This window comes from Emydura macquarii, unplaced genomic scaffold, assembly GCF_026122565.2.
Source record: "Emydura macquarii macquarii isolate MOO-44397 ecotype Brisbane River unplaced genomic scaffold, CSIRO-AGI_Emac_v2 contig_561, whole genome shotgun sequence".
Classification (NCBI taxonomy): Eukaryota; Metazoa; Chordata; order Testudines; family Chelidae; genus Emydura; species Emydura macquarii.
In genome coordinates this window covers 15747164-15774133 of record NW_027130698.1, presented here as the reverse complement: position 1 = coordinate 15774133, position 26970 = coordinate 15747164, and the positions used below count along the sequence as shown (strand labels likewise).

The window sequence follows — 26970 nt, the reverse complement described above, 5'->3', positions numbered from 1 at the left end:
AGCTTTTCCGCTGAAATCTATGGGAATGCTACTGTGAGTAAAGTTACACGCCTGCGTAAGTGGTTGCCAGATGGCATGCACATTGGGGGCAGCTGATGCCAGGCATAACTGATCCATTGTGACGATGTGGTGTAATCCAAAGTTACACACCTGCTTAAGTGGTTGCCAGATGGCATCCACATTGGGACGGCTGATGCCAGGCATAACCAATTCATTGTGACTAGAAGCCAGTACCTATTGGAGTCTGTGTGTTTGCAGAGTACCTGAATACCTGCTGCAGTTGTGTGTCAAAAACATGAATGAGTGTGGTGATTGTGGAGTTGCTGGTCCAGTGCGGCTACGTTGGAGTCAGGTTCACTATTGGCTCTTGTGTTTGAGGCTTCAGTTAGTGGGTTCAATGTCAATTTAACACACACACTGTATAGCCATGAATGAATGCATGGAGATGAGTAATTGCAGGGGGCAAATTTATCCAGTGAAACAAGATCCCAAGGTTGCCTTCTGCCAGAACTTCGACACTGTCGATTTGATTAATCAATGCCACTGGAATAGTAGCTGGTATTGGGTGAGCACTGCTGTGGAAAAGGATTGAGCAACAAACAACCCCTGCTGTAGATAGCTGTTTCTCCACCCTTTCTGTATATTCATCTTCAAACAAAAACAAAAAAAAAAAGAGAGAGAGAGAGAGAGCTGGGAAAAAATGGAAGACAGATTCCAAATTGTGCCAAAAATTGATTTATTGAGATGACCCTACCGTGTTCTGGTTTCCGGTGATACAAGTGCACACCGACAGTTCTGTCCATCATACGTGAGGTGCATTCAGTATTTGCTGGACTGCACGGCTTCCTAGCACCATCTTGGAGCAATGGATTTCCACCCTTTTCATCCCGCCCAATAATAGTCTTGTGCAGTGGTTCCCAACCTGTGGCCCAGGGGCCAAAAGTGGCCTGTGGGGACTTTCAGAGTGGCTCGCGGCTCCCCTCCTGCTGGCTGCAGACGGGAGCCACTGCCTAAGGACCCAGGCGGAGCATGTTTCCGTGGGTCTAACAGGACCCCAAGAGGATGGGAGATCAGTGTTCCCCTCCCCCTTGCTGTAGTAGGGAGCATGGCAAAGCACTCCACCTAGGCCCATAGGTGCTGGGGTTCCTGCTGGAGCCAGAAGGAGGGGAGATCAGCGAGGAGGCTCCTCGCTAAACTCCTTTCATCTGGCTGCAATTTGGGGGGAGAAAGGAGGAGCTTCTGGCGGAGACTGCTGGCCCTTCAGGGTTGAAAAAATGATATCTGTGGCCCTCGAGCCAAAAAGATTGGGAACCACTGGTCCTGTATATAAGGCTCCTGGGGCTTCAGAGTCCAGTTCCTGGCCTGTTCCACAAACTTCCTGTCAACCCCTCGGCATTTCACTCAGTCTCTTTGTACTTCAGCTCCCCCTCTGTAAAATGGAGCTAATACTGCTACTTTTCTTCCACCTTCTGTCTGTCCTGTCTTGGGACCTCTGTCTCTAGCACGATGGGGCCCTGAATTTGATTTAGGTCTCTAAGTGTGACTGCATAATAATTATAACATATAATAATCAGAGTATGATCTGTGATACAGATCATCATCAAATAATCCCAACCCGCTTCACATACTCTAGTCTACATGCAGCACTATTGAAATGCAGCCACCTCTGAGGTGGAGACTGACGCATGGTAAATTAGACATTGGGGGCGAGGGAGATGAAATTTTAGTCAAGGTCACAGGTAACACGTTGCCTGCTATTCTGTGCCTCAGTTTCCCCGTCAGTAAAAGGGGGATAATGATACCGCTGTCCTTTCTAATCTACGGATGGAAAGCGTTGGATAAGAGTGAGATATTGTTATAATACACGCCTGGGAATCTAACACAGAGGTAGAACAGACAAGAGCTTAGTCTTTAAGGTCCCCATTGAAAAAACCACAAGGTTCTGAATGTGTGAACCTATACAGGGTGAACCATTGAGATGATCCTGCTGGGATTTGAACTTGTGCTTCTAGGAAATCTAGTTATTTCAGTCGGGGAAGCTTAGGCTTTAAACCACTAAGCGGTCCCCTTTGACTAAACCCTTTGTGCTACCAGGCCTTTAGCAATGTCACTGAAAGCTTGTGACGTGTCGGCTAATTGACACTATAATAGTTTTGAAAAGAGGAAGACACAGAGCCCCACTGCTTTGCAAAGGCTGATGGGTAAATGGAGCGCATGATCCTAACCCCATTGGTGCGTGTCACCACACAGCAGATAGTCACGACTGGACACATGCAGCTGTTCGACAAAGTGTAATTATTGCAGCCATTTTACTTGTTTGCATTTTGCGCGCACATTTTAAAAATTCCAGCAGCGACGTTGAAACCACCTTGTTGTTATTTATTTGTGTTACAGCAGAGCCCAGAGGCCCCAACCTCGGCATTTGTGGTCGCCCACTCTACAGCAAAATAAAGTTTTAACCCATTTTCTTCCTGGAGGGAGCATTCCTTTCTAGGCAGACGACTCTCTACGTGGCCCAGTTCACACCCCAAAGTGAGCCAACGAACCCCCCAAAGTAGGGTTAGCACTTGAGAGGAGGGCAGCCCCCGCCCTATATAGAAATCGGTCTCACCTGCGGCCCCCTTCACTGGAGTATTTGAACCAGCAGACTGATGTGCCTCGCCGTTTTGTGAAATGTGATGCTATAAATATTTCAAGATAGCCTTTGAGGAGCGATTGCTTAACACTGTTTCCAGAGCAAGCTGGAGCCAGTCCCCCGTCGTGCAGCTGCTGCTGGGCTGTTGTGTTTAGTTCAGGTGCATGCAATGCAAGGATGTGGGATAAATTGGAGCGAGTTCAGAGAAGAGCCATGAGAATGATTAAAGGATTAGAGAAATGCCATACAGCGATAGACTCAAAGAGCTCATCTTTTTAGCTTAACAAAGAGAAAGTTAAGGGTTGACTTGATCACAGTTTGTAAGTAACTACATGGGGAACAAATGTTTAATCATGGGCTATTCAATCTAACAGAGAAAGATATGACATGATCCAATGGCTGGAAGTTGAAGCTAAATGAATTCAGACTGGAAATAAGGTGTAAATTTTTAACAGTGAAAATAATTAACCATTAGAACAATTTACCAGTGGTCGTGGTGGATTCTCCATCACTGACTATTTTAAAATCAAGATTGGATGTTTCTTCTAAAAGATTGGATCTAGGAATTATTTTAGGGACGTTCTCTGGCTTGTGATATACAGGAGGTCAGACAAGATGGTCCTTTCTGACTTTAGAATCTATGAATCAGTCATTGGTGCTTCAGGTACGTTTCAGGCCGGCATTGTCTGACTGACCGCTCTCCCTGCTCAAGTGCCTCTTGGCAGCATTGGAGCCAGAAGGTCCAGCTCCCACAAGGAAAGGTGGAAGGATGATCTTGTGGTGAAGGTATAGACAGGAAGCCAAACTGTGTCTACCTCTGCACAGACTTCTTTTGTGAGCATGAGCATGTCATTTACGGGGCTAGTTTTCAGTAGATTAAGCACGCAAATATGCACCTAATTTGTTGTGATTTCATGCACCACTGTGGTACTTGCATGTGCAAATTATAAATTAGATGCACAACAGATTACTTGTGCATTCAATAGTTATGGATGTGAACAGAGTTATGGAATTTGTGTGTGCAAATCAACAGGCCTTTTGTGTACATATTTGCAACATAAACTTTTGAAAATCGGACTCGGAATGGCCATGCCTCAGTTTCCTCTTGTAAATTGAGGTAAATATCTTTTACCTCATTGGGTAGGTGTGAAGCTAGGTTCGTTAGTGTGTAGAACCCCTCTGAGATCCTCTGAATGGGAGATGTATAGACTTCTCGAGACATCATCATCAGTATAATGGAAACATGCAGGGTTAGATGAGACAGTGGTTAAAGCATCAGGGGCTCATATACTCTAATGCTCCAACGCTGGAGCTGCTCTGGTGTTAGCAGTGGTGAGAAACATGGATAAAAAACCATTAGGGTTGAGAGATCCCATATGTCTGTGAAGTTTAAAAACAACATTGGGCTTTATATAAATATTCCTGGTCTAGGTTTATGGGGGTGTTTATGCTTATTTCAAGTGTTATTTAACCCTTACAAAATATAAAAGGTGGGTGAAATTTTCAGTTTAAACTGATACATTTTCCTCCATTGGGGTTAAATCCTGCCATTTTGTTAAATTACACTGCATTTTACTGAGCATGGGAGATACCTGAAACTGGGAGAGATCTTGACTCCTAAATGCAGAAATCCTTTTGGGGACCAATTTATTATAAATTTTTTGTGCAATGCTGTTCTCTTTATATCCCTTGCGATATGCCTCTGATTTAGCCAATTCCCTTTGCAATTTAAATGGAAGAGAATGGTTTGTTTTGTTTTGTTTTTTTTTCAGCCCTGGCTTTCTCCAGTGCCATGTTTTGAAATGGAGAAGGAGGGACTCGGAGCCTGACATGGAATTTCAGTATAAAAGTATTTTTTATATAATTATTGTGGCCCAAGAGTATTTCTGTTTTAAATCAAATGTTGCAGACATTCATTCAAGACTCGTTCCAGCAAGGTGCCTGCTAATTCCATTAACCACATTTTAGCATCTGTTTTGCATTGTAAATTGCAACTTTTAGGGAGGGGAAGAAAAATCTTCTGATCCAAAGCCCAGTTCAGGTCAATGGGAGCTGACTTTCAGTTGACTTCACTGGGTTTTGGATCAGGCCCCTGATTGGAATTTTAATTGTTTGGAAAATAGGGAGTTGATTGCACAGTTGTCTGTGCTTGTTTATTAAGAACAGTCATGAAAATCAATGAATACGCTTTTTATCATTCAGAAATGGTAATCGGCTTCAGAGAGAACACCGACAGTAGAACCATAGAATATCTATGGGACCAAAATTGCCTTGAAAGCAGCGTTTTATTTTATTTTATTGTAAACATTGATTTAAAATCCCCCTTAGAAAAATAAAAAGGCACTGTGCTCAGGGGAAACCTACCGCCAATTTCTTTATCAGAGAGAAAGAAAATAGTGATTTTAATGCACGATCAAATTAATACCGGCATCTCAGAGATGTCAGCAACAACGTAAGCCTAGAAAACCACACCTCCTCCTGCTAGAATCAAAATACATGAGAGCAATTTTAATTCATTTCTTACCCATACCCTACTCCTCTGATGAGGTTTTTATTATGACTAGTGTGAGATTCCCATTTTGAGCAGAATTTTGGGGGTAATTTGCACTATCAGTGGAAATCTACCTTGGCTTTTATAGTTATATAATGCCAATTAAAGGGTAGCAGTGGATTCTTTCAACCATTGATAAACAAGTGGCTTGTAGTTTTGTATTAATTTAGGCCCCAATCCTGCAAACAGACTCATGAGTTAACTTTACCTATTTGAGGAGTCCCATTGAGTTAAGTAGTGCTAATCACATACATGTTCGCAGGACTGGTGCCTTAGCAGGGATTAATATACATAGGATTTACCAGAGAGGCAAAGAACAAATAAGGGAGAACTCTAAATTAATGCTGGGCCTGAAGCACAAAGCTGTATCGAGAGCTCCCCAAAGTTTGGGAGTGTTGGTTCAGGCCTATCTCTAATGTGACTATCAAATCAAATAAGGGTTCGCTTTTGTTCATGTGGGAAATCTTTATTGCTCTTTGGAAAATGTTGCTTTCATTTGGCTGGGTCCTTCCTGTAGCTTTTGGAGATTGACAGATGGGGACTTGGGCTCATTCCAGGATGTGGAAGCTGCATGTTAACTGAAAGGTCACGAAGGCTTGAAAAGAACAAAACATCTGTATCCAACTGCTCATTTAATGTCTAAAATAATAACAACACTTTGCACCACTATAGTGCCTTAATGTGAGAAATTCAAAGTGATTTACAAAAACAGTATGTAAGCATCCTGGCTTTTCCTGTTAGTCAGGTATTATACCCGTGGTACATGTGGATAAACTGAAGATAAGTGACTTGCCCAAGGCCTCAGGAGGGAGTCAGTGTCGGAACCAGGACTAGAATTCAGGAGTTCCTGACTTCCAGTCCTGCGCTCAGATCATTACGTCATGCTGTCATCTCTGTCTTTCTATAAATCGTGGGAGTTAGCTGCTATTCATTAAACTCTCCTGGAAAATTAGCTGCCTGAGTCATAACTGAGAAGGCTTCTAGATCTTGGGTAGCACAGAGACTAGATGATTTATCATGAGGAATGAAACGATTACTGCAAAATACCTATTATGCAAACACTGAATGGTGCAAGAACACACATTTTTGCAAGAAAATGTACATTTTATTAAGGTAGCAAAATTCTCCATGTTCTCCCTGCCATTAAAAGAGAAGCTGAACGAGTTCAGCCGGCTGTTGCCGAAGTCTTTAAATAAGAACGAACTCTGAAAAAATCAGTAAAAGGAACCCTCACTGATCAGTGCAATCACTTGCTTTTCAGGGTAACAGGAGGGCCCTCGGGAAGAAGTGGACACCGAATGGTAGCCTGCAAGAGACAGTTAATCGTCTTTGGAGGATTCCATGAGAGCGCAAGGTTGGTTGTTGCAGGATTCGTAGATTTCTAAGGTCAGAAGGCATCATTACAATCACCTCGTCTGACCTCCGGCATGGCACAGGCCAGAGAATTTCACCGTATTAATTCCTGCATCAAGCCCGATAGTTTGTAGCTGAGCTGGAACGTCCAGTCTTTTAGACATCCAATCTTGTTTTAAAGATATCAAACGATAGAGAGTCCACCGTGTTCCGTGTTAAGTTGTTCCAGGGATTAATTAGCGTCACTATTAAAGATTTAGACCGTATTTCCGTTTGCCAAACTTCAGCTTTCAGCTGCTGGATCTTGTTATGCCTTTGCCTGCTAGATTAAAGAGCTCTTTACCCTCAGAAATCATCTCTCCAAGCAGGTACTTGTAGAGCACAATCAACCTCCTCTTCGTTAAGATAGGTAAATTAAATTAAATGAAGAATAGCCCTGCCGTGTGCAGGAGGCCAGACTAAATGATCATGATGGTCCCTTCGGATCTTAAAACCTCTGAGTCTTAGTTTATGGGTGTTTTGAGTATTACACTCTTTTGTTGGTTCTGGTTAAAATAGTTCATCTGAATGTGTTAGATCTTTTTTGCTCCCTCTCTTTCTGGTTTAAATCAGTGGGATGCTGCGGTTCTGCTGGGACTAGTTGGGAAATAATGATTAATACAGAGCAGACAATCTGGAAGAGGGTTTTTGCCGCCTGCTAAGATAGCTTTTTGACACATACATCAGTGCTTGCACTGGTGCTTTTTGCCCTGGCAAATTCCAATTTTACGTTGTACATCATGCCCTTAGTTCACCGCTGCAGAGGAAATGGACCCGCTTTAAAAAGGCGCAGCCCACGAGGGGCTAAATTACTTTTTGTCCCGCCCCCCTTCAGAACTTCCCCATTGTGCCCCTGCAATAATGTTTTGTCCTGTGCTAAAGGGCAGTCTTTCTTTGTGTGCCCTAACTAGAGATTACGTCTATTACAACGATGTGTATGCCTTCAACCTGGACACTTTCACCTGGACCAAGCTGTCTCTGTCAGGGATTGGTCCTGCTCCAAGGTCTGGCTGCCAAATGGCTACCACTGTAGAGGGCAATATAATCATCTATGGTGGCTACTCCAAACAGGTGAGAGGCACTTCTTGGTGGAATTGGGGCAACCTTTTTTCTGTTTGCTAAACATAATAATTGGCATAAAACACAAATGAAAGTGCTATAGTAGAAATCAAAAAGCAGACCTATAAGTGTCCAAGCCCGCATGGTGCTAGCACTGTTGATTTGCTTATTTGGAGAGGATGGATAGCCCAGTGGCTCAGGCACTAGTCTAGAATTTGGGAGATGTTGGTTCAATTCCCCGCTCTGCCCGTGTAGCCTTGGGCAAGTCACTTAGCCTCTGTGTGTGTCAGTTCCCCATCCGTACAATGAGGATAATTGCACCACCCTGCCTCCCCAGGGTGTTCAGTCTAAATACATTGGTGATATGAGGTGCTCAGATATTACAGTAATGGGGCTCCTATAAGGACCTAAGAGAGGTAGACAAAAGATTGGAAATAAAATCTCAGAGCATGTGCCAACCACTCACAGCCCTGCGTTCAGAAGAGACCACCCCACCCGGCAGGTTAGCCCATAATTGTCTACCGGAGGGGTTTCCCACCTCCCGTGAAGCACCTGCTACTGGCTGCGTTGTTGACAGGACACTGGAGTGGCTGGGACGTGGGGTCTGACAGTCTGGCAGCGCCTACGTCGTCTTCTGTAAACGAACGACATGTTTTTCCGAGACCGGGATTGTAAGTGAGGGAACGAGACGCAGGGTGGCGGGGCCTAGCCGGAGCCATAGGATTCCGGAACCGAAGTTTGCTGTCAGTGTCTAATACATTCCACTATCGTTTTTAAATAGAGTGTCCTCAGTGGCTAGTGTCTGATCCGTGGTCTTTTCCTGCCTCGTACCGGGAACAGCCAGCGATCGGCGAGTTCGCTCGCCCTGAACGGGTCATGTCTCAGTCTATTAGATACACACACCGAAGGCCACAGCTGCCAAAATTGGGTTTTTTTCGGACTTAGTAGTAGGCGACGGGGCAGAACATAGGAGGCGTCAATACCAATATTTCCCATTATTTTTCAGCTCGTGGCAGATAGGATTTCTTTCCTTGATAATCCCTTCCGGCCCTCTCATGCCACCCTAAAGCAAACATAAATGCCCAGCCTGTGCCCAGGCATGTCTTGCCCTCCCGGACTCAGATAGGAAAGTGTTTCTGCTTGGCCCTGTTGCCACTAAGACAGCTGCATTCCAGCACTCATGGCAATAAGGCAGTAGTGGCCAGGATGCATGTACTTTCTCACAGCACTGAAGGGGTTAAGGGCTAGTCTGCAAACTCAATCAGCCAAAAGGAGACCTTTGATCAGCACCGGGCTTCCTTTGCTCTCCTTCGTGCCCTGTTAATCAAGGTAATTTATACAGGGCCGCCCTTTGGATCATACGTCCTCATTGTCCAAGTGTCCCTGTCTCCACGCTGGGAGGCAGGAAGTGAATGGTTCTTTGGCAGCCCTGAGCAAAAGGCTCCTGCAAACGCTTTTAATGTTTATAATGCAGACGGTAGCAGCAGGGTCTGGGTTTCGTATCTCAGCAGAAGGGCATCTCTTCCAGCAGTGCAGCATTGGGGGAGGAGGATGCAGTGTTCTTCCGATCTGAATAAATGAGCAAAGAGAGGGAAAATATTCCATCTTTATATTTAGAAACAGTTGTGCCTCCTCTCGGCCCTGCGCTCATGGCTGCATCTTCTTGGATGCACATTTGTTTGAGTAGTTGTGGCAATATGAAAGATTTTCCACCTGAATATATTTTATCCTACTCCTGGCTTTTCCTCCCCTATTGCTTCGAAGACTGAAGAGCAGCAGAACCTGCTTGCTGGGTGTGGTTCTGCCAGCTCCTGAAGGCAGCTGGGACGGGGTGGTGCACTGCAGCCCATGGAAATGTAAAGCCTGTGAGTTTCATTTGGTTAACACGGGCCGCTTTACCGAGCTGAGCTGCAGTGCAGTGTTTCTGGGTTACTTTTCTTTTAGGAATTTGGGAAATGAAGAGTGTTAGGAGCTGTGAGAGAACATCTGGCTGAAATTCAACCCTCCTGGGTAAAGCCCAAGCCGCCGGCCTTTGTGCCGAGTACAAGCAGTGATTAGAACAGAGCGCAATTCATCTTTCACCCAACTGACAGCTTTTAGGCTAAAACGGTGGCAGCTGCTGCTCTGCACACTCGCTGTAGGTATTCGGTCGGTAAAACCAGAGGCCTGTCATGGCACATGGCCCTGTTCATGACGGTCATGGAACCCCGTTCTGTGTAGTCCAGAGGGGAGCAGAGACCATCCCTCTGCATGGCCGGTCTGCCTGCACATCCCTGTGTTGGGCCCAATGCAGTGGACAGAATGAATGTGTCTGGCTTGTAGCTGCCATGAGATGCCAAGGTGACAATTCTCAGAGCTGTCCTGATAGTTGCATTTGTTAAGATTCGGTAAAATTACAGCCCCGTTAATGTGAATGGTCGTTCAGTACTCGGTATCTCTGCTGACAGCTGATTATGGAGTTGAGTCTCTCTAGATTTAGCGTGAAGTCAGTCAACAAACTGTGTGGTGTTTGGAATAATTTGAGTACAGGCTGCCAGAGACAATGGGACGGGTGCAGGTTAGGGGCGTGTTGAAAACCAGCAGCACGGCTCAACGCGGGACGGGCACTGAGCAAGACACGGTTCCTGCCTCAGCTAGTGAGCAAGAGAGACTGCAGTGAGGAGTACTATGAGAAAATTTGAGCTAGACAGAAGGAGGCTCTGCCCCCTGCATACATAACGAGCCAAGTGACCAAACGGAGCACCATGCACAAAGTCAGCTGGAGATTTTTCTTTTAAAGAGACGCTGGGCCAAGGTCAGATCTGGTGTAAGTGGGTGCAGTTTGCATGGACGTCTCCGGGCCCAGTTCCAGTGTGTAGATTACATATCGTGTTTAAAGAAAGTAAGTATAAATTGTAATGGCGTCTCCGAATTAGCGCCATCTCCAAATAGCTCTGCCATGCGGCCGTATGCATTGCTGGGGGAAAGAACGGTCTGCCTCAAAGCCAGGAGTTGCACTGTTAAGGCGGGAACTCCAGCCTTCTCTGTCATCCACGCTGCTGTTCCACGCCAAGCTTTGTGGAGCCCTAAGTGAAGTCACGTGTGGGATGCTGCTCATCTTTCATTTCCCACATTTGACCAGGAACGTTTCCCTCCCCAGACAATCCTTCCCCCCCCCTCAGCCCGTCCCCTTGTCTCACCCACCCTGCCATGAGCTGGAGGGCAGGTGTTGGAGGCAGGCAGGGAATTTGATCTGTGCCATGTTTTGCTGGTGTTAAGCAGCGCTAGATGGCGTTTGGGCTGGAGGGCCAGAAGTGCATATTTTGCAAGGCTCTTGGATAATGTAGGGGCCCATGGGCTTAAGGGTGCTCCTGTAATGCAGGGAGTTCATCAGCCTGGATGATGAATCCTATTGCTGTTACAATCCTAGCTGCAGCCTCAATGTTGTTTGCTGTGGCATGTGTCTGATGCAGCGAAGCAGTATTATGGGGACACTGAGACAGAGAGGATTAAGTGACTTGTCTAAGGCCACATAGGAGGTCAGTGGCAGAGCCAAGACTAGGACTAGAACCCAGGTCTGTTGACTCTCACCCCCCCTGCTCCAACTCCTGAACCTCTTCACTCCTCCTCCAAGATGAGTGAAGTGCAGATTGCAAACGGCCAGCAGGTAAACAGTGAAAAGTAAATAGGAATTTCAAAATTCTTTCAGCCTTACTAATCTGCGATTTTATCAATAACACTGGGAACAATGCACCTACTATCTGATGTGCACTATATATCTTCATAGTATCCCTGTATTCAAGTGTATTTTTGCAAATGTTCTCTTTCATTTTCATGCAGGCTGAAAATAGCAGGGGCTACCTCTTTGGCTACTGTCTTCCTCATGCCTTGAAAAGTAACTTAAGGGGATTTTATCAGCTATTTCTGGTTGCACAAAAAATCCTGTTAGATGATTTATATTCATTCTTCACCCACTGATCTTATTTTTAAGACGTTCCCATTTTTTGGGTTTTCTTATTTTTGTGTGTCAGAGAAAGAGTGCTGCAGCTTTTGCATCTCGGGCTGTTTAAAGTAATGAGAGTGTGCTATTGCTAGGCAACCATAGCAGAGTGTGCCTGACTAGAACTCTGAATGCAGTTGAGAGACGTCAGGAAGCGGATATTGCTACGCTTTGCCAGTGAAAATTGGCTAGAAACTGCATTAGGGCACCTTCTGGGAGAGAGATTTTTGAATGCACCAAAGCATGCCATAGTGCATTTAAGGGATAGCTTTCAAATGCCTCTGTTTAAAGAGAGACTGGGCGCTCACTTGTTCAAATGTTTACAGGGACAAAATGTGATTGTCATCAGTTACAGCATCTCATGAATATCAAAAGGTTCTGTCCCCATCCTGGTCAACACTCCTGTGGGTTGAATTTTCAACAATGGTCTTTGATCTCTGTCTCAAATGATTTTAAGTGCAAAATCAGTTTCCGTGACTTAACCATAGCGTTCCCTGAATTCTTTGCAAAACAAGGAGTAGGATGTCAACATTATATAATGAAGTGGAGTGGGAAATTAGCATAAGGTTGGAAGCCCCTGTAAAAATGTGGACCTGTGTGTTATAAGGATGGTGCTTAATATTGCCAGGTTAGAGGGTAATTATGTTGCTGTTGAATAATAGTGCTTTGCAATCTTGCTTGGTGTCTGTGCATTTAATAAGTGATTTGAAAGTGTGTGTATGGGGGGAAGGAATCTCTTTGAAAACAAGGAATTGTAACTCCCATTCCACCTCATCGATTTTTTTCAGTCCATGAAGCATTCTCATATTTCATACACTGTGTGTTTACTACAGGGAGCCACATGGTTTTCAGATGAGAAATAACCCAGTTCTTCCTCATAGCCTTTATGATATTGGAGCAGGCAGCACTCAGAACATATAATTCCTCTCCTCCCTCTACTGTTCAGCTTGCTGTGCTTAACAGCCGTGCTGTTAGCAGATCTACGCCCCTCATCATTATGTGTCCCCCTACACGTGAACACACACACACACACACACACACTCTCTCTTGTGCTCATATGTAAAAAAGCAGCCAGAATATAGCTTGGACTGTAAAGAAAACAACACAAATTCTTTATTATGATTAGAGGCTGGTGTGTACACTTATGGTGTTAGTTGAATTGGTGTTTGCAGGGTGTTTCCTTGCAGGGAACATTTCTTTCTCTTGCTTTTTTTGTTTTGTTTTTGCACTGGAAGCTCTTCCCAGGGAGATGGTTACTAGATTGTTCAAAGTGGAAAGCTCCCAGCCCTCTTAATGCTGATACCTGGAGTACAGAGCTCCCTAATTACACCCAAGAAATATACATCGTCAGAAATTTGCTGTGTTGCTGGTTTTTGTTTTGTTTTTTGTCTCTCGATAAGAGCTGATGTGGGCAGAAGGAGGCTGGTGCAGTTTCCCCTCTTTGTCACAAGATACAAATTTCATTGATGTTTGTTCTTACAGATTTTCTGCCCCTATGGGTCCCTACCTCGCTCAATTCAGGTTCTGCAGCAGGAATAATGGCTATTGTGTTTGGACCTGGATGCTTTTGTTGTATATAGGGCACTGCAACCATCAGGGCACCACCCCAAAGGAGGAGAATCCTTGCAGGAACAGGGTTGCCATTCAGTGAACCCACACAATGCGGCATGTCTGGCAAATGATACAATTCCTGGCATGCTCTCTGAGCACCAGTGCGTGTGGCGGACAAGGAGAGGTTAGGATGTCAAGTGTACATCTGTATTTCTTGGGCGACTTCTACTGTTGTGCTGAAATTCAAGGTAGGGGACCCTCAGGCCTGTTGAATCCAGAGCAGAGTGCATTTCTTGGACAGGAATTCTTAAACACCTGCGGGCGACAATCTCTTTATTCTCACGCAGTTGTATAGGAGCTGGGGATGCAGCAGCAGCAGACAGAATACTCGCTGTTCGGCATCTGGAACCAAGGTTTCAGTCTGTCTTGAGGGTCTGCATGAGTTTGTGGACAGGAATTCACGCCCCAGAGCCATCATGGCTGGGATTTTTCAAAAGCACTTAGTGTTGGCCTACCTCTGCTTCCATTGAAGTCAGCGGTAAAGCACTCACAGCACAGTTTGGCCTGTGCTGAGTGCTTTGAAAATCCCAGCCCATGTGTAAATTAACATATTGCCTGCTCTGAAGAAGCCATGGGCTGAGTTGAGGTAGGAGTCTGATCTGCCCCATGCCCTTGGAGGAAATGCCGCCTCCGGCCGCTGGGCGGGGGAAACTGGTGGAGGTTCAGACTGCAACTGCCGTGAGTCTCTGTAACCCATGTGTAACAAAGCAGGACTGCAGTGGTCATCACTGCCTTCCTTTCACCCTTCGGGACACAAATACCAAGGCGCCTGCGCTGTTTCCATTGGAGTCTGTGAGAGCCGAATCGGGATCAGAGCACCCCAGGGACTCCCTCTGGGCCTCTTATGTGGTGTGATGCCATTTCCAACAAAAGTGGTGGAAGAGCGGTCAAGGGAGTCTCTTGGGGTAGGGGGAGAGGTGGCTAAATCCCCGTGTCCAAACAGCAGCGGGAGGTCCGAGGACGGGAGTTAAAGCAATGAGTCACACACCCACGTTTCCCCCCCCCAATTCTTAAGCGGATAGGGGAAGGACAGGGACGCATTGGGCTAAGACATTGCGGTTCAAACTGCCCTCTTGATCTAGAGCGCACCGACGTCAATGGAAAAACTCCCATTCATTGCAGTGGGATTCGAATCAGCTCCTTAGAATCAAATTCCACCTGCGGGTACGTGTGAGGCTCCCGCTGAATTCAGCAGGAGCTGGGGTGGACAGACTTAAGGGCAGAATTTGGCCCTGGGGTTTTTAAAAACCTTCCTCCATCTTCCTTCAGCCCACCTGCCGGAGCTCATCCCGCTGCTCCCTTTGTTGTCCTAGCACCAGCCACCCTGGGTCTCCGCACACCCTCCTAACACTCCCTCCCCTTTCAAACCTCAGCTGAAAACACGGCAGTTTCCTCTCTCTCTCTGCCCTGCTCTTTCCTCTCTCCCAACAGTTCAATATTTGACCCTATCACAATAACCATACTATCGTGTACTATCGTGAGTCTATTATCATTGTTGTACCTGTGTCATTGAACTCATGTACGTACTTGTATGGGGACAAATATTTGATAATGGGCTCTTCCGTCTGGCAGAGACAGGGCTAACACCATCCAATGGCAGGGAGTGGAAGCTAGATAAATTCCGACTGGAAATAAGGTGTCGTTTTTACCAGTCAGGGTCATTAATCATTGGAACAACTTACCAAGAGTTGTGGTGGAGTCTCCATCACTGGCAATTTTTAAACCCAGATGGGATGTTTTTCTAAGAGATCTCCTCTAGGAATTATTCCGGGGAAGTGCTATGGAAGTGCTGTGTTATACAGGAGGCCAGAGCAGTGGATCATCACGATGATCCTTCCTGGCCTTGGACTCTTTGAATCTAAAAGGTGTTTTGCATGCTGTAGGAGACGGAGTTGTGTTACGTTCAGTGTGTTCTCTGAGATGGGCCTGAGGTAAACTTCCTGGATCTGAACACTCCTGAATGTCGGACCAGACCAGTCTGGCTTGGGCCCATTTCCCATTGCACTCCCTGGACCTTGTTTGCAGAATGAATCTGTTGTATGCAGCATGCTGAATGCCACCACTCCTAAGGGGATGAGAAGTAGGAGTAAGAAGGAGCTCAAGCTGAAGGGATGGGTGGCCAATGACATTATTAATAGACCTCCGACGGTGGCACTGCATGCTGCTACCTTCAAAAAAGAACTAGCTAAGTTGATGGAGGATCGGTCCATCGATGACTATTAACCAGGACAGGCAGGGATTGCTGCTTGCCAGAGGCTGGGAATGGCCGATGGGATGGATCACTTGATGATGACCTGTTCCGTTCATTCCCTCTGAAGCACCTGGCATTGGCCACTGTCGGAAACAGGATACTGGGCTAGATGGACCATGGGTCTGACCCAGGATGGCCGCTCTTATGTTCTTAAATAACACATGTTGCTATGAGCATGGGAGTACAGGAATTTAGAGTATAAGAAACAAAGGCAGGGGAGAAGAATGGCATTTAAAACCATGCCTCTAATTACATCTGCTGAGGCAGGGTCCTGCTCCCACTGTAGTCAATGGGAGTTTTGCTGTTGCTTTCCGTAGGACCGGGATTGGGTCCCTTGTTTTATTCCGTTTAGCAGGAAAAGCCGATGCTAAAGGCTTCCGGGACCTCTGAACACTTACAGTGACAAATGTAGTCAAGGTGCAGCATGCAGAAAGCTGTCCTCAAATCAGTTCCTGTTATAACTGTAGGGAAGTTGAGTGATTGATTGATTGATTGTGTGGGAACTGTGGCAACTGTAATTAAACATGGCCTGGGAGAGCGATAATGGAAGTTGAGGGGAACTGGAACCATCCATGTGATGATACTTTCAGCTTCTGCTGTGCCGTCTGACTCAGAATCCCAAAGCACCTTACAAACGCTGATGAATTTAGGCTCACGACACCCCTGTGAAATAGGTGTCATTTGTCCCATTTTCACAGATGGGGAAACTGAGGCACAGAGTTTGTAAGTTGCCTGAGGGTCTCACAGGACGTCTGTGGCATGGCAGGGAATAGATCTTGGGTTTCTTGATGCCACAAGTAAATGCCCTTCCATCTCTCTTTATAACACTTGTCACTACCACTCATAGCTACTTCCTTATTGTCGCCTCCGTCTTGCATGGCAACTGCCTCCCTGGGGAGGAAGTCATTGAGCGAGTTAGGTAAAGGCTGGGATGTACAGATACTTGGCCTAATTGGCTGCTGCCTGGCCCCTTGTGTTGTCCATTGTAACGATGTAAACGGGGTGTGAAGTGCTATCTGTCTGGTGCAGATGACTTTGCTGGGTTTAAGGCCATGGGGGATCAGGTGGGTTGGGCCATTTCAGTGTGTTTCATTTGGTGTTTTTTTTATCCTTCTCTTCTTTTGCAGAGAATTAAGAAAGATGTTGACAAAGGCACCCTGCACACCGACATGTTCCTGCTGAAGACGGAAGGCCTGGGCAAGGAGGAAGGTGAGTTGCCACCCAGTAAGAGGGAACAGGGCTGTGTTGTGGTTGATGCTGAGCCTCTTTGATATGCCAGTCCTCTCCTTCCCTCTGAATAATAAAAATAAAAATAAACTACCCAGAACGAAATTTCACCAATTATGAAAATCACCATGTTGTTGAATCTGCTTTGATGCTAAGCGGACCAGATGGACCACTTCCCCAGGACAAGTTGACTTGAATGTCTCTTCTTTCCAGGAGCAGTTAGAGTATTTGTACCAGGATTCTTGCTTAAAAAAGAAAAGGAAAACCCTAGCTGAATGGGAAGATTAGATAAGTTTCTCCCCCTCTTGGAGTGATATATGGGGCATTTAGGGACAAAGCTTTTCCCCACCGCTGCATGCAGGCAGCTTTGTAGAGGACAATGGAGAAGGAATCCTTAGGCACCCATGGCTATATGGCATCTGATGCTGTGGCCACAAAGCTGCAGTAGATTTCACAATTGCTGTGCCCCCTCTCTGTAAGAGATTGATCCTATGGAATGCCTGCCCTCCCCTAAGCCTCCTACCCCCATGCCAGTGGCATGGGAATCCTGGCAGGGATGGGCGGTGTGGCACATCGAGGGTGTCTGGTCTTTGTGCAGGTGCCTTAAATGCTGCTGCTCTCCCGGCACTGGAAACCATACTGGGATCACTGGTGTTCAGAGACTCGCAGGCCCATAGGAGCAGGCCAGCTCCTTTAATTAAAGCACGTAGTTGGTGGACAAGACAGAAACAGGGTAACTTAGTAAGTGAAATAGCAAAGCTGGGGTTGGAGCAGAGAGAGGGTCAAATGATGCGAGTGCAGCTGGTGTCTGATTCAGCTGTGGAAGGGGAGTGCAGTAGGCGTGTGTTGTTGCCACTCCTTCCTGCGGTGCTGCTGCGCACAGCTCAGGTCAAATGCTGATCTATGTTTCGGGGCTGTGATTGGTACTAGTGGTGAAAGAGACGCAGGGAGAGCGAGCGAGCAGGTACAGTGGGTTAGGACTGGAGCCGAGTTTGAGTTACCCAAGCTCAGATCTGGGTTTAGGACTGAATCCAAAGTTCTCCAGTGTTCTGGGATGCCCCAATTTGGTTCTGGCTCAGCCCGTTGGAGACTCAGCCCCAGGTAGCACGTTTGCCTCCAGATCTGGCTCTGGATCCATCCTCCACCACAGTGGGAGGTCCACTGCTCTGGTTCAAGCCTGCCTCTGGGCAGCCCACACTTTCAAGCCCTGGAGACCAAAGCATAAATGTTAACTCTCATCCTCACGCTGTTGGGTTTGGTGATTGCTCACCTGAGTCATCATTTGTGCATGCAGTAAACCCCCCATGCAGCTTTTCCCAGTTGGCATTCTCTGTCCATAGGGCGGCCTAGGCCCAGACTAGGGAAGGGGAATGGCTGTGTTACAAGTTAGAACTGGCATGTATGTGCTCCCAGGCTCCCTACCTGGCAGGCTGCTGGGGCTCGGGGCATCTCGGGAGCCTCAGAAAAGTTTCATTAAGGCCTAAACAAAACGTTGTTTGGATTTTTTTTCTCAAAACAAAATTTTGGAATTTCTGTTCCACAAGACGGTGTGTATGAACAACTCTGAAACCCTGGCCCTCGCTTGCTTTCTTGTCAGTACAGGATCTAGATCCTGTGCACAGAGTGAATGACTGATGTATCTAGTAGGTGTTTCCCATCTCTAGCTACTACGATCTTTCCTGTTTATTATCCACTAGCCACTGTGTTTATAACCAAATGAGTAAGCTGCATAGGGTTGTCCGTTTGACAAGTCAAGGCTTAATTCTTCCTTCCTGCACCTTTCAGCAATTGTCCCCTTGCCGGTCCACATATAAACCCTTTTCTCCCCCCAGACATAAAGATAAGGCAGGTTTAGTCTTCAGTGACCCACTGCTGTGAGCTTACGGGATTCTGCTTTGCATTGCTACCAATGGCCACTCAGTCCTATGTAGGTTGCTGCACATTTGCTTTTTGCATTGCAGAGGTGGAATGGAGCTGCTAAAAATTTGGGTTAAAAAGGTTTGGAGGGGCAGGGCTTGAAACATAGGCTGTGTTCCACCCTTGAGTACTCTTTTTAAGCGTGAGTACTCTTTTTAAGTCTCTGTTGGGTGAGCCTGGTATTCTTCCCTGGAGGACTAGAGCACTTAAAAGGCAGCATTCGACTTTGACAACATAGGGCCATCTCTGCTGGTAGAAGAGGCCCGGGAAAGGAACTGGCGTGAGGCATCCTTCCCAATCATCCCTAGAGACAGCTTTTTTTTGTATACTAGGGCCAATACCCGACTTGCTATGTACTTTGCGGGTAAAGTTTGCATTGCGGCCACTTGTGGAATTCTAGGCCTGCAAATAAACAGAGGAATTTAGTCCTGCCCCGCCAGTGCATTATCTGTGCTATGAACAGAAATGCGAGCTCCTCCGTCCTTTCCTTACGCACACACATGCGCTCTGCGATTCCCTTCCCCACTCTGAAAAGCATGTCTCAGAGATGGCTTTCTGTATTAAAGAGCAGATGTGTAATTTTTATTTGCATACACAATTGCTTTCTAAGAATAAAGAATGGAAAATGGAACATATGGATTAGCTGGGTGATTAAACTGGCAAATGCAAATTGTTCTGATTAGCATTTAAAGAAATCGTTGAGGACCCTGTGAAATATCTAAGGAAACCAAAATAGGTCAGTGAGATATGTGCTGATATTGCTATAGAATTGAAGATTTGAAGGGACTGGAATTTTCAGCCACCCCCTTCGTGAATTGACTTTCTTGTTTTCCTTCTCTTTTTCCATTACCAGACAAGTGGGCATGGAATCGGCTTAGCCCATCGGGCGGGAAACCCACTCCCAGGTCTGGCTTCTCTGTAGCAATAGGCCCCAATAACCGGTCTCTTCTGTTCGGAGGTGTGCATGACGAAGAAGAGGAAGAGAGCATTGAAGGAGACTTCTTCAGTGATATTTATTTCTATGATATGGGAAAGAACCGCTGGTTTCCTGGACAACTGAAGGTATTGGGACAATATACACAGTAAACCCACCCTGTTTATCTGAGCCCATGGAATCAGAAGCATCCCCTTCTCTGACTTACGACTTGGTTATGGTTTTAAATCTAATTCTGTTCAGAGTGTAGCTACAGTCTCAACTTCTTTGCAAAATAAAGGCATGTTTGTTACACTGAGGTAGCTATCTCATTATAACATTCTTGTGTTAACAAACCAATGTAGCTTTTATCTCACTGTAGCTAGTCAAGGTGAACTCCAGGACATAGAGGTTTAGGGTTGAGCTAGATCAGTTACACTGAGGTAAAAACCATAATGGCAGATTTTACAGAGTGATAGCGAACCTGATATAAAAACACACCTCTTTTTGCAGTGAAAACAGCCTTCTGCTGGCTGATGAAGGGGGCGATAGAATGTTAAACCTTCAGACACGTCGCCCCAGGTTTGGGCATTACTCAAACTGTTTTCGAGGAGTAAACGAGGTGCAAATGACCTGACTCAACTTCCTTCCTCCTTACCCCAGTGCTTCTCAGTCTGCTCTCAAAGAGGGAAAGTCAGTCATATAACAACAGACAAAACTTCATGAGCAAGTTTGCTTCTGATTTCCTGGCAAACTGTTTTCCAGCCCTTTGCTATAGCACTCTGAAGACCTGGAGTTCTTCCTGCTAATGCAATGTAATTCAGCACCCAGTAACCGTGTTTTGATTTCACAAAATGGTGGGTTATTTTCTTTTGCGCCAGCCAGCCACAAACTAGTGAGGGGGGGGGGGGGGGGTGTGTGTGTGTGTGTGTGTGTGTGTGTGTGTGTGTGTGTGTGTGTGTGTGTGTGTGTGTGTGTGTGTGTGTGTGTGTGTGTGTGTGTGTGTGTGTGTGAGTGTGTGTGTGAGAGTTATGACACTAATGAATTTTAATTGAATCCCCAAATTGTATTTAAGTGCATTGTGTGCACTGCTGTACATGCTGCTAGCCATGCTCTACATGGTGTTGCTCAGATTCACAGTCACGTACAGGAGTCTCTGACTGCATTTCCAATGCATTTTCAATCAATAGGGACCTAAATCTGAGAAGAAGAAACGCAGGCGAGGCAAAAAGGCTGAGGCAGAGGGTGCCGGGGATGGAGAGGCAGAGGGCCAGCTCCCTCAGGGCCCCGTGGAGATTGTCAAAGAGGTGGTGGCAGAGGATGGGACTGTCATGACGATCAAGCAGCTGGTCTCTGCCCCGGAAGTGGAACCGGAGGGGTCCGAATCGGAAGACGAGGAGGAGGGTGGTGAGGGAGCCTCCGGCCAGCAGGTGGAGCCATGCCCACGTTCAAATGCTATGCTGGCGGTGAAGCACGGGGTCCTCTACGTCTACGGCGGGATGTTTGAGGTGGGGGACCGCCAGTTCACCCTCAACGACCTCTACAGCATCGACCTCCACAAGATGGAGGAGTGGAAGGTCCTGGTGGAGATGGATCCAAGTAAGTTATGGCCGCATTGATGTGCATTTCAGGCAGTTAGCGTAGTCGGCATTCACCCAGCGTGCCTAGGCCAGCCCTGCAAGCAAAAGGTGTCACGCCTGCACCGCCCAGGAGGGCTCTTGGGGAAGTGGGATTTGCAGTGGCACCATGAAAAAATGGAGTGGTTTTCTGGCTGAAATGAACCCTTAGAAGGCTGGCCTTTTCCAGAGGGACAGTGGCCCGGCAGGGTGATGCAGGCATGTATGTCATTACAGATCTCTGGGCATCGAGGCACTTCCCAGTTATCACCATGCTGGGGATGGTAGGGATGGAACTCAGATCCTCCTGCTTTGAAAACACAGGCACTTAACATGTAAGCTTAAGGAGGATCTCAGTCAGCCGATAGCTATATAGGTCCTATGATGCGCTGTGTGTGGAGGTCTGATTCCATCCAGCAGAGGGCAGTGGTTTGCACATACATACAGAATTGTGCACACACGCCAGTTAATTACAATATTTATACCACAGAGAGTAGGTGTTGGTGATAGCCAGGTGACTAATGCATTTATCGTGCACTCTGCCCCTTGCTCCATCTTCCCCCAGACGTATTCGAAAGTTCTAAACCTCTGAGCAGTTTTCAGATAGCTGCCATTTTTAAAAACTACCTCCCATAGAACATTTATTTCCCACTCTCCCTTCCAAATATGTGCTGTTTGAAGGTGCTGGACGGACAAAACTCATTCCTGGACTAGCTGCTTGTTTAAAATCCAATTATCTCATGAAGCATCAGAGTGAAAAAAGAAGGGCTTTTGTACCACTGGGGGGTTGTGAATAATCCCCCTGTCCAATATGATATACTCCACTCTGGTAGATGGCAGGATATCCGACCTTAAAATCACCACATTATCGTGTGCAAATAATGCTGTGTTTGATAATGTTGTAGAGGTTTCTAAACTGTTTTATTTAAAGTTTTTTCTCTCCCTTCGTGGGCTGTACAGCTGGACTCCTGGAACTCGGGAGCTTGGCTTTGGAGGGCTACACACAATGTCAATTAAAAAAAAGTATTCAAATTTAGAGTAGTTTTTTAGAAAAACGTGGCACGAACAGAATGCATGGGGCTGTGTGGTGTATGGGTTTCATTAGCGCTGGTGCAGAATGGCTGCCTTGCTCATGAGAGGAAATGCCCTGAGTATAACCTTTATACCATATCACATTGTTCTGTCTGTACTTATCTGGCCTGTTGTATTAATTTAGATGGAATAAATGGTCCTAATGTGTTAATATAACCAAGTCACTGTCCAACATTAAACAGCCTTAAACAAGGTTCAGTGTTTGCTATACCGAGACTTCAGGCTGCTTAGCTCCACGACAAACACATCATCATAAATCCTTTTAACCTCTTGCGTTTTAACAACAGCCCTTGTTCCCTTTAGAGAGAGTTTTAAAAGAAAAAAAACCTCTTGTCTGACAGTCTCTTAGGTGGGATCAAAGATAGTAATAACTCTCCTTTTGGGAAAAGAGAAGAAGTTAGCAGAGGGGAGCTGTAGCTGCTGCTGTTAAAGTCTGATCTTGTTTCAAAACCAGGTCGTGTTTGGGATTCAGCTGGAGCCAGTAAAGGTGACAATGTCACCTGACTCAATCTCTCTGGCTCAGTTGGTTCAGGGCATCTCTCGGGATTAGAACAAGAAAGCCCTGGTGTCCCAGGAGATGATGAGGATAGCAGCCATAGTGGTGAAGTTCACTCCAATATTTCCAAGCTTTCCTTACCCCTTGACCTCTAGCCAGCTGGCATTATTGATTGTTTATTGTGGGATCACAAATTCTTCACTTAATCCCCCGATCAGAAAGAACGTTTAAGTCCTCTCCCAATGGTACCGCATTGTGCCCTGCGTGCTTTTAGTCATAAAAGTAGGTTTTGCTGGGGGTGAAGGCGCTGAGGGTAAGGAATTTGGGAAATTTTATGACCCAAGTCTGCTCTTTTCCCATTGGTAGTGGTACTCCGCAGCCAGAAATAAAGGGGTTCCCATTTCCAGTGCACTGTGCGGCGGTGATAAAATCATCAGTGGGGTCACCTTGCAGTCAGCAGGAGGGACAGGTGTTGAGCATGTTTCGGTAACAGGTGTGCCAAAACAACGAGCATGATGCAGGGGAATCCACACATGATTGCCTGACACCACCCATGCTTCCAGAACTCATTGCCCCTTGCTTTCTCAGCCATCCAGAGGTAGGTGATGGTTACACTAACTGTAGCATCTCCTGTGCACCACCAAAGGGATCTGGAGGTCCAGATTTTCAGGGTAGTTTTGGAGGTCCAGATTTTCAGGGTAGCTTTACGAGCCCATTGCCTGTTGGTTATCCTCTAGGAGTCTGTAACAACGTGGGGCAGTGTCTGGCGGGCAACACTGACTGAGGCTTCTCTGCACAGCGTCCGGAAAGTTAATCCAGGTCTTTCCCCTAATGAAGCCACCTACAACATGTTTATTCTGAGCTTTCACTTAAATCCACCCTGGTCCCCATGGCCCTCAGAGAAGCCAGAACTACCGATGCGTCCCTGTGGTACCAGCCAAATCAGTTCAAAAATACCTCTGAGGGTAAAGCTTTGAACCCCAGATCCTTGGTTCTCACTGAATAACCTTGGCATGTGATTTTGAGGTGGGTCTAAGGAGCACCGCCTCTCATTTTCACATCCATGTAACTAGATAATTTGGGTGGAATTTCCCTGTTCTCCCTACCGCTCACTCGCTCTCTTTTTTCCTCCATCAGTGGCCTTATAGAGAAGCTACATTGCTTCTGCGTTCTCTCAGTGCCTCCCTGTGCTGCTGCTGTGTAGACAAGGAAGGGAAAGACGGGACACTTGTCTGGCTCTGTCTCATTCTCCCCATAACAATTCTGGGCACCCCCAGGGGGCTTATTGTGTTTTATTTACTCATTGTATGTTTGTTTGTTTTACTGTTGAAGAAACTCAGGAATGGCTGGAAGAATCCGAGTCAGATGAAGAGCGGGATGATGTGGAAGGTGCAGAGGGAGGTGATGAGGAGGAGGAGGAGGAGGGCTCCAATGAAGAGAGTGAAGATGATGAAGGTAATTATGCAAAAAAGAGTGGGAAGAACACATGGATTGGTAGTTGTTTGGGGTGGTTTTTGTCCCCCATCTGCAATTTTGGCTGCCTTTCTCTAGTTTGTGATGTTCGAAAGGTTTCAGCCTTGCGTCTCAGTCTCTGATTTTATTAAGTGGCTTCAGAACTTGAAACTGCCATGCTTTATTAGCAACCTTTTAACGACAGCTTGAGCCCACTGGGATTTTCCAGCAATGAGAAGCTACAGGGAATTTGGGAACAGGTAATGGGTCAGCGCTTTTCACCTTCAGGGCACTTTTACAAGCGTCAGTCCTCACGGAGGGAGGCGGTGCCAGGGATCGGAAATCTCCTTGCTTTGCGGTCCTGTGCTCAGATCGCTACTTCCCAACTCTTATCTCAGAAGAAGATGCAGGGAGTTTTGCAGGTCAGGGCTGAGGTTCATTGACACCGCTACGTGTGGGCTCAGAATGGGGATGACAAGTGAGGAGAGGGCATGTTTCCAATCTGGACTGAGGTCTTGGAGATAGTACATTTCCATGACGCCTGCACCTGGATGTCTTTCAAACCAACACTATTAGTCCTTTAATTTAAAAAGGCAAAAATCCAGTGGCAAGTTGTGCTTCCCAGAAATAATCACATTTCCATTGTGTGTTCTGTTCCATGTTTGCCTGTGTCCTGAGGAGAAAACCATTTTCCCTGTCTATTGATAGGCTATTAAACCGTTGCATTAAAATATGTTAGCTGCAGCGTTCTCTCACCTGGCCCGGCACATGAGCGAGCAGATTGCATTCATCAGCTATTTGTGACCTCTCTCTTCCTTTCTGTCTCCCTCCTGTCGTGTGCTAGAAGAGGAGCGGCACCCATCTGTTCAGCTTGATGAGAAATACACAGACTATCTGCCCAGGACTGAGCAATACTGGATTAAACTAGCCCGCCACAATATGGGCCCTGATGCAAAGGAGAAGAAGGTGGCGAAATTGGCACATGCGATGGCAAAGACTTTTTATGAAGGTTCGGTCTAGATGCACCTGCTGTGAAGAATAAGCAGTGTGAGTACAGACACCTCACGGGGACAATGGCTAGCTGGCCAGGAATGTGTTCTGCTGAGATTTGAATACACACATTTGTAATTTTGGTGACAGCTGTTTAATTTGGATGACGACAAACTGCTTAATACAATCAGAACACCGCTTGAGGTTCCTCGCCTCAGATATCCCTCGTCTGACCAGGGGCTGGGGCTGATTTTTTTCTAAATGTTTTCAGAATAAAGTTGCTTGGTTGAGTCATCTTGTTTTTCTCAATTAACCTGCCTAACTTTTAATTCCTTTGCTTTGGTCTTGCAAAAAAATTTGGGGGGGGGTCCCCTTTGAATTCACCAGCATCCTCTTAATTACTCCACTGATATCATTCATTTTTCTTACTGGCAAAACAGTCTATACATCCACTTAAGGCTCATAGGCAAAACAGTTCCATGTAGGACCCCCACAAGTTCACTCATCTCCAGCTTTAACCAAAGATCCCTTTCCTGTTGTGGGTCTGTTGTCCCCAAGTGCTTGGACAACTCGAAGTGGAAAGCCTCCTGTGGAATGATGACCAGACAGCTCAGTCACTAATAGTCCTGTCTCTGGACTGAATTGGCAGTTCTCTTGGTGTCAACAAGAGCTGACCAGCTGGTGTGGTAGTTTACAACCCTATGATTTCTTGGTGGGATTCTCTCTGGAAGGCACCCCCCTTCCTTTCCTCCTGTTCCTGAGAATTTTTTCTTTGGAGTCCTACTGTGAGCTGCTTCTTTTTATTGTGCAGCCTATTTTCCTGCTGGGCTGCAACCTCACCTAGCCATGTTTAATTCCTTCTCCACATCTATTTCCAGAAGATATTTGGATCTCGAGGGACAGTGTGTTATAAATAAAAGAGCACAGAACAGGAAGGTGTACTTTACAGGGTCCCTCTCTTGCATATGCTCATTCCTAAGTACCTCTCTCTAGCTCCTGCATTTGCTTCCATTTCTGAAGGTTTTATTTTAATTTAGAAATATCAGTATAAAAATGCCCAACATCCCTGCGAGGCTTTTTGAAGTGGGATTCTTCATCTATCTCTTGATGGGTGCCTTTCTCATTCCCACCACCAAGGCTTTATCCAGGAAAGGCTGGGTGAGAGTCACTGTGGAGTTGACACCATCCCTTCATTATCAGAGGTGTCCACCCCTCAGCAGAGGATTGACTACACAAGCAAATTCACCATCTAGTGTAAGCTCCCCTGAATCCAGACCCGCTGCCTCGTGACAATTCCCAGCTCGAGGAGTTCTACCTATATTTCATCACGGCAGGGTAAAGGAAGGGAGGCCGAGCTTCTCGTCTCAGTGTAGTCCGCTCCTCAATACCCTAAAGCACAATCCAGGCCAGCTCAACAGATGCAGCACCCTGTGTACAGGCCTTGTCTTTGATATGTAATCGGCCACTTGGTGCCATTACGGCGTTATCTGCAACAGCAGTGTGTACCAGTGGTAGCTGCCCTACGGTGTCACTTTGGCCTAATGGTCTCTCTTCCCTGCCGTGAGTGGAGGAGGCTTTGTTTGAAAACCAAAAGGAGAGGTAGCTTGGTGATCAAAGGGTCTGGCTCTTGATTATGGTGCCAGAGGTACAGGCCCAAATCCTGAGATAGCACTGCGGGTGGAAGTGAAAATTCTATACTGGCTGAGGTTATATGGCTTGTGTTGTGCAGGGGGTCAGGCTGGATAGTCCTAATGGTCTTAATGTCTGTGAGTGAACCAAATGTGTCACC

General features: G+C 46.3%; 1 protein-coding gene across 2 annotated transcripts in view; it reads left to right on the top strand.

Annotated features, from left to right (window-relative positions):
• KLHDC4 (kelch domain containing 4) overlaps window positions 1-25471 on the top strand; it is a 44121-nt gene extending 18650 nt beyond the window's left edge. For both annotated transcript variants that reach the window (XM_067539972.1, XM_067539971.1), the window contains exons 6-12: window positions 6448-6540; window positions 7490-7649; window positions 16606-16687; window positions 19476-19684; window positions 20726-21134; window positions 24072-24194; window positions 25036-25471. In XM_067539972.1, the coding sequence (XP_067396073.1) occupies window positions 6448-6540; window positions 7490-7649; window positions 16606-16687; window positions 19476-19684; window positions 20726-21134; window positions 24072-24194; window positions 25036-25211 (1252 nt within the window). In that variant the 3' untranslated portion in view covers window positions 25212-25471. The remainder of the gene's footprint in view (window positions 1-6447; window positions 6541-7489; window positions 7650-16605; window positions 16688-19475; window positions 19685-20725; window positions 21135-24071; window positions 24195-25035) is intronic.
• Window positions 25472-26970: the final 1499 nt, after the last annotated feature.